At 37.2% G+C, this 6,934-nt stretch overlaps 1 protein-coding gene across 1 annotated transcript in view; it reads right to left on the bottom strand.

Annotated features, from left to right (window-relative positions):
• Nucleotides 1–1,700: 1,700 nt before the first annotated feature.
• LOC107670474 (transmembrane emp24 domain-containing protein 1-like) overlaps nucleotides 1,701–6,934 on the bottom strand; it is an 8,137-nt gene continuing 2,903 nt past the window's right edge. Inside the window, exons 3-4 of the mRNA XM_016463076.1 lie at nucleotides 6,054–6,234; nucleotides 1,701–4,490 (exon numbers count right to left, since the gene is read on the bottom strand). Of these exons, the coding sequence (XP_016318562.1) occupies nucleotides 4,272–4,490; nucleotides 6,054–6,234 (400 nt within the window). The 3' untranslated portion in view covers nucleotides 1,701–4,271. The remainder of the gene's footprint in view (nucleotides 4,491–6,053; nucleotides 6,235–6,934) is intronic.

Genomic DNA, 6,934 nt, shown 5'->3' with positions numbered 1-6,934 from the left:
ATAAATGAAATTCAGATGTACTACATTTGTTATGTTTGTCACATGTCTATCAGATGTGCGCTTCAGAAATTCGCCAGAAGTAGTAGGTCATCTGGGTACTTTTCATGAATGCTATGAATTAGGACATACTACTCTTTTCACATACTGTTTTAGCCTACTATATAGTAGGAAAGAGTTAACTACAAACAAAAATGCATACTATGCATTTACCATATGTACTATCAACATTATTTTTAACATAAGAGTGGGTGCATCCATTTGTGAGGCTTCTGGTCGCTTCCTGTTATTATATATTCCAAACTGGTATTTCTTCTTCTACTGATTCAAATAGATGTACATATTACAAAAAATAAAGAATTTCTACATGTTAGATAATGCAATAATGCCAGCAAAAAAGTGGAAGCACCTGGGCAATTTAGAGAGCGCACGGCTCATGCTGACTGTAAACTGTCACATGAACTTTGGTACCAAGTCAAATTTTTTAAAATATAAGAATACTAGTTTTCCGAAAGTACCAGGTAAATTTGGTATCCATTGATATGCACACTCCTGCATTAAGTCAGTTGGGCATCCACTCAGTAATGCTCATTGTTCATCTCAAATGTGTTTTTGAAGAGTTGAAGATAGTAATCAATGTTGAGAACGTGAATGCAATGGCCAATCATAGGTATTTAAAAGTTAGCGCATCCACTCAAAACTAGTTTTTAGCTACGTTCACACCATGTGTAATTAAATTTCGAGATGACAACACGTTCTACTCGGAATCTTGCGTTTCTGTGGCAAGTTGGCAACACTATCAATGCCAAAGCGTTCGCGTGCTCAAAGAACTTGAAGTTACAACTTCTAAACTGGGAACTTTCTGAAAGCTTGGACCATGTGAACGATGTCGCTGTACAGATTCATAGGCCCTACTGACGCGAGTACCTCGGAACAGCTCCAAACTTCTCGAGTTGTTTTTGAAACAAGTGTGAACGCATTGGCCAGTCAAAGGTTTTTAAGTTATTCAGTGATACATCCACGCAGTACCATTAAAAAATTGTTCGTGTTCATCGTAAACTCATTGATGGTTTTGAATCGAGCCGTTACCCCAAGAATTGAATCGTGAGGTTTCAAACGATTCCCACACCTGGGAAAGTCCATACTTTTGAGTTATTTCCTCATACAATTGCATCTTAATAAATATGTATAGAAGTGTTAGCAAGAAGCTAAACAAATAGCTAATCCATTAGTTACTGTTTCTAGACACTTAGAAGTTTAATCTCACTACCCTCACCTTTCAACTGAAAATGTTGGATCCTCCACAGACATTGTCATAGTGCAGGGAGTTGAGCTGAAAATCGTGCACTGATGCATACTTAAACATCCACCAGAAAGTGATTATTTTTAGCATGCACTAATTAATAAATCATGGATACTGTTTCAAATAAATGTGATGTCAATCGGGCTGGAGCCAGGAGCATGCAATGAGATGATGAATCACATTTGCAGAGTTGAGGGTCTCAACAGGATATATAGAACCATTACCGCTTCTTCCTCTGTGAAGATGACCTTTTACATATGACTCATGAGCAAGTTTCCTTAGTGGAAGTAAAAAAGAAAAAGAAAAGAAGAAGTCCTACATTATCATGGAAGACCACGTCTGAATAATGTCCAGTGTTGTTTTATTATCAGCATGTGTCTTGATGAGTTACACACAGCTCTTATTTAACAGCTTTTCTTTCAGAATCATCTGTTTCTAAGTAACAACTAGCAGTTTCACAAATTTTGAGCTATTAATCTACCCCCAACCCTCCCTCCACATTCACAGCATATACGGTCATAATAAAAACCTCGGTATAGCTTATCAGAGCCTGCTGAGTTACTGTAAACATACATGTTTCACTCTGTACAGCATGCAAATGTAATTCTCACTGCTGATCTGTGCTTTTGGTTGCGGTTGTTGAACAGACGTCCACCTCCCCGACGGCCAGAGAACCAATGGTGAAGCTGATCCGGTGCTCTGGAGGAGGATCACCATATGGCTGCTCTACTGCACCATGAGGACGTGATGCCTGTTTCTAACGGATATAAATAGGATATCGAAGGAAGAATAAATTGGATTGGACAAAAAGCCAACTTAAATTTTACTATGCGATTTAAAAATTTGACCAAAGATGAGATTCTTCCAGGTGTTACACAGTCTTGTTTGAACTTTTCTCTCATCTTGGCCCTTCTCTCATCTCATCTTGGTTCTAGAAGTAGTTTTTCCCATTCAGTTTCTCCATAGATTAAATAGAAATGGAGTTCTAAGTTGAACCAAATCAAACCAGCTCAGAATTGCAACATTATAAACTTTGATTTTAAACAAAACCAGGTATGAAGCACTGTGAATAATAGTGAATCTGAAATGTGAAACCATTGACTTGGAGTCATTGATTGTACTTATTAAAAACAGTATAATTATCTTTTTTCCCAACTTCAGAAATATTTACAAAGGTATAGAAGAAATAGAGTGCTGCAGTGATGATGTCCTGTATTTTTGTAGGCCAACCCATGAGTTTGCATCACCCTGGTTCCCTCGACAAAAGCCAAATAGAATGTTTCCAATGGCTTTTGGATTACTACAAAAAAAAAAAAAACTGTTACCAACAAAAGCTTATGATTCTTACACATTTGGTTCATCATAAACTCTTCACACATGAACACAGCTGAATTTTAAAGCTTAAGCACAGTCGTGACAAGTAGAAAGCTAAACTTAGGCTATAAACTAACTACACCAGGGTCACATGACTTCAGTGTCACCGCCATTAAGTTAGTGAGTAGTTGAGTTGGCGTGATGACATTTAATGTCCCCAACAACCATTTAGTCCCATTTAACCACTTGTGTATTTACTTATGTATTTTATGCCGTAGAATAAAATGTGTAAACATGAGCTTGTGTTCACCACAGACCTTATTTCAACCAAAAACCCATTCAAAAACCCTCAGTGTGATGGAACCAGAAGTGGTAAAACGTAAACTTAGTTCCAGGTTTTGGCCTACAAAAACACATCAGAGAGTGCGCTCCACTACACTTTTAGACAGCCTTTTGCAAACTTCCCTAAGCACTTCCCCTCTTCCTCTTACACCGTTTACTGTATTGATTCTAAGAAATTCAAATGATCAACAGCTTCGGATGTTCCAATTCAACCTATTGCAAAGTTTCCAACAGGAGCAAGCACTCTTGCAAGCAATGACGTATAGCCGAATCAACGAGATGAAGGGAAGTTAGCAAGGGAAGGGGATAAAAAGCAAAGTTGAATGCATCCATGGGAATAAACATGTAATCTGCAATGCTTTATGGGAGTGGGTGGCTTCTGCCAGATCAGGACCAGAATATGATTGGTTGACAAGGCACATGTGACCCAACTTGCCATAAGTTGATTTACAAGTGATGACCTAAGTGGCAAATTTCTACTGAATAAATGATGTCATTAGCTAAGCATCATGCCTGTGAATTATTTAATTGAACTCTAGGGACTCTTATTTATAGGTAGTTTGTAATGAATAAGGTTGTACAGAATTATTACTAGGCTTCTTGTTTAATGAAAGTACTTGTATATTGTTGCATGGTGATGGAAGAATATAAGAAACACAGAAAATGAATTAACCTACAGATTAACCAGAAACAAAGATATGAATGAAACAATGTGATTCTGATTCCCACAATACAGTAATAACTCAATTCATTGCAGTCAGCAATTGACTTGAAATGTAACATCAATAACACAGATGAGTTTTAAATTCATTTTGCATTTGCACTTGCTATGCCACATACGACTGAGCTGCATTTGTTCCAAATGAGATGCTAATGTGCTGTATAATAAAACCATTCAAAGCAAAACACTCCCTTGGATTTTTATTTTACTGCCATATAAATCCATGAGAAATGTTAATCGCAATGTTATTTATTTCAAAAGTCTTATAAATTATTTTAATCACAGTATTTTAAAAGTCAAGTACAAAATTACATTCAAATGTTCCTACAGTACTTCAAGTAAATTTAGTGTTCAGCAGTGTTAGCGCTCTAAAGAAAACTCTTTGTGAGAAATGGTACATGGTCAAGCTCCAAGATTTCAGATTCATTGATAGCGCTAAACACTTCAATTCTGCAATAAACTAGAGGGGTATTTTTTGGACCTGAGAGTTTCCGCATGTCTTCATTTCCAGAATCCATTAGTTTGTATGTTTTGTTAACAGTGCACAAAGTGTTACAGCATCTTCCCTACAGATCCCTCTCCAGTTCATCTTTGCTATGTGCAAACTCTGTGTTTGTCACTGAATAATCTGCGTAATGTGTAGACTTGGGTGAGGGCCACGCTGACCATGACCAGCAGACTGACGCTGGACCAGAAAGAAACCCGCCACAGGTTATCCTCCAGCAGGTAACGGTCACGAGCCTCGAACGCCCGCAGCGCCGTCTGCAGCTGACGGCTTCGCTCCAGGTTCTTGTGCACAGCATCCATTGTGTCCTGGGCGGTGAGAGAAAACATGAGTGAAACATAGCTTCCCACAAAACATTTTTAAAACAATGCACTTGGTTGCAGATGATCAGTGCCAAAACTAGAACTGAGGAAAATTTGAACTGCGAATAATTTTCTTAATTGCATTCAACCATTTAAAAAAATGTTCTGAAAACATTGTGAAAATACCAGCATGGTAGCTTTTCTCAAAGCCTACTGTAAATTATCAAAATAATCAAAACAACCTGAAACCTGAAAAATCTGTTGTACACAATCTACTACATGGCTTCTGTTGATTGACTGATTGACAGTTTATACTTTTTAGCAAGTAAAAGGCCTTCTAGTGTAATTGTAAAATCAACCTCTTTCAGGTTGTGATACACGTGTCTATATTTGTTGATTTTTATTAAGTAAACTTAAGAATAACTTTTATATTGTTAGTAACATTTCAAAATGAACACTGAACTGAAGCCACTTAGGTTTACTTATTTATCCATTTTTTAGAAAAAATAATGTGAAAATGTGAAAAAAAAATCAATTTCATCATAAAATAATGCATTTACTGCATTAAACATCATCTTTAGACATTTTAATAGGATATTTAGACTGGCAATTTATATTTATATGCAATTTATGTAAGTAGTCTGTTATACTGCTATAAAAATCTCATTAATTTACATTACAAGCAATCAGAATTTCATCTTAATTTTTTGGCCATATAAATATTAGCAACTGCACCAAATTGCATATTGTTGCTCAGTTTGGGCCTCAGAATAAAACTGAGTCCCAAAAAAACTTCTTTCTTCCTCGAGTTTGAGCTCCATATTCTCCTATATCATATTATATAAGCCATAAAAGCCTAATGTAACAAATAATGATACCAAAACGTTTAAATATTTTATCTAAAGGTTTAGTAAACTGCTCCATTTAAAAAAAATAATAATTAGATTTTTCTGATTATCATTTCATATGTCAGGCTTTACAGGGTTAAGTAGCCTGAAAGCATCCAATATAATTTACAGTTTGTTTACTATAAAAACATAACATCTGTCATCTTAAGTACAGTATGTAGGATGAAAATGGTATCAGAAGAACCTTGTTATAACTTAAAAAAAACATTTTTTTCTTCTAGTAGTTGTAGCGTCTGGACCAATCAAAAACAATTTTTCATTTGATTTAACAAATCAGTTATTCATTAGATTAACAAGTCGTCACAGACCCCTCACCCAATAGACTGGGCGCCAGGATGTCTGCGAATGACCACAGGCCACTGGTTACCATGGCAACCCCGACACCTTTGCTAAGACCCTTTTGAGAGGCGTGAATCTTCCGAGACCTTAAAAAGGCCTCACACCAGGGACCCGCCCAGAGTCGGTGGCTCGGTTAGATTCTAAGATGAGCTAGAACGCTTCTGCAACCAGTTATGATTAATTATTCATATTTCCCCATGAGCTGATTCGCTACATAGTGATTTAATTTTATATTTATCATGCACATGATCCACATGTACTTCCTGCAATAGTTGTAAACTGGATACAGGCAGATGTGTGAAGGGATATGTGATTTGTGTACCCTGATATCCTCCAGTTTGTACTCCAGCGAGTCCTCTGGTTCAGCCAGAGCAGCCCAATCTTCATCATCCTCATTCTCTGGTCCATCCACGATCACCTCCACATACACCATCTTCTCTGAAATATGGCTGAAACTGTTGTCAAAGCAAATCCTGTAGTCGCCCTCCTCAGTGGGGTCCACCCTGACAGCAAACCCCCAACACACCCATAGCAAGATTACTATAATGCACATCATGACTTCAAGACAACTTGTGAAATATTAGATCATAAAAATATTTTTTTTTTCATCCATACAATGGATGTCAATTGTCACCAAAACTGTTTGGTAACCAACATTCTTCAAAATACCTTGTGTTCATAGTCAGACCTAAGGAAGCTTATTTCTGCCACAGAATAAAAATATTTAAAAGGTAATTGCTGCTTTTTTTCTCACAATTCTCATACATTTTTTTTCTTGCAATTTGGAGATTATACCTCACAATATAGAATTTTTTTTTCAGAATTGCACATTTTCATCTTGCAATTCACCCTTCGCCGGGAGTGTGATTGACAGGCGATGAGAGATGATCAGTTTACATGCCGCATGAACTGTGGCACTACAGCGATCTGTCACTACACATTAAAGGGGTCATGTTGTGATTGGCCGAATTCCTCAAGCGTGTGACGGAAATGTTACGTCCCTTACCATACTGTGATGTCGTCTCTCAGCAGGACGAGACTCAGTCCAGCTGCTCTGCTCGTGCACATCCCATCATCGGTTCTCTTTTAGAAGTTCAGTCAATGTACTGTTAGGAGTAACTGAACACCTCGGGATATTGGTTTATTTCGCGTCAGAGGGAGTGTCAGGCACGTTTATAAACCGAATAACTTAAGTAATTTGTG

This window comes from Sinocyclocheilus anshuiensis, unplaced genomic scaffold (genome assembly GCF_001515605.1).
Source record: "Sinocyclocheilus anshuiensis isolate Anshui unplaced genomic scaffold, SAMN03320099.WGS_v1.1 scaffold476, whole genome shotgun sequence".
Taxonomy (NCBI): Eukaryota; Metazoa; Chordata; class Actinopteri; order Cypriniformes; family Cyprinidae; genus Sinocyclocheilus; species Sinocyclocheilus anshuiensis.
This window is presented reverse-complemented; position numbering and strand designations above follow the sequence as displayed.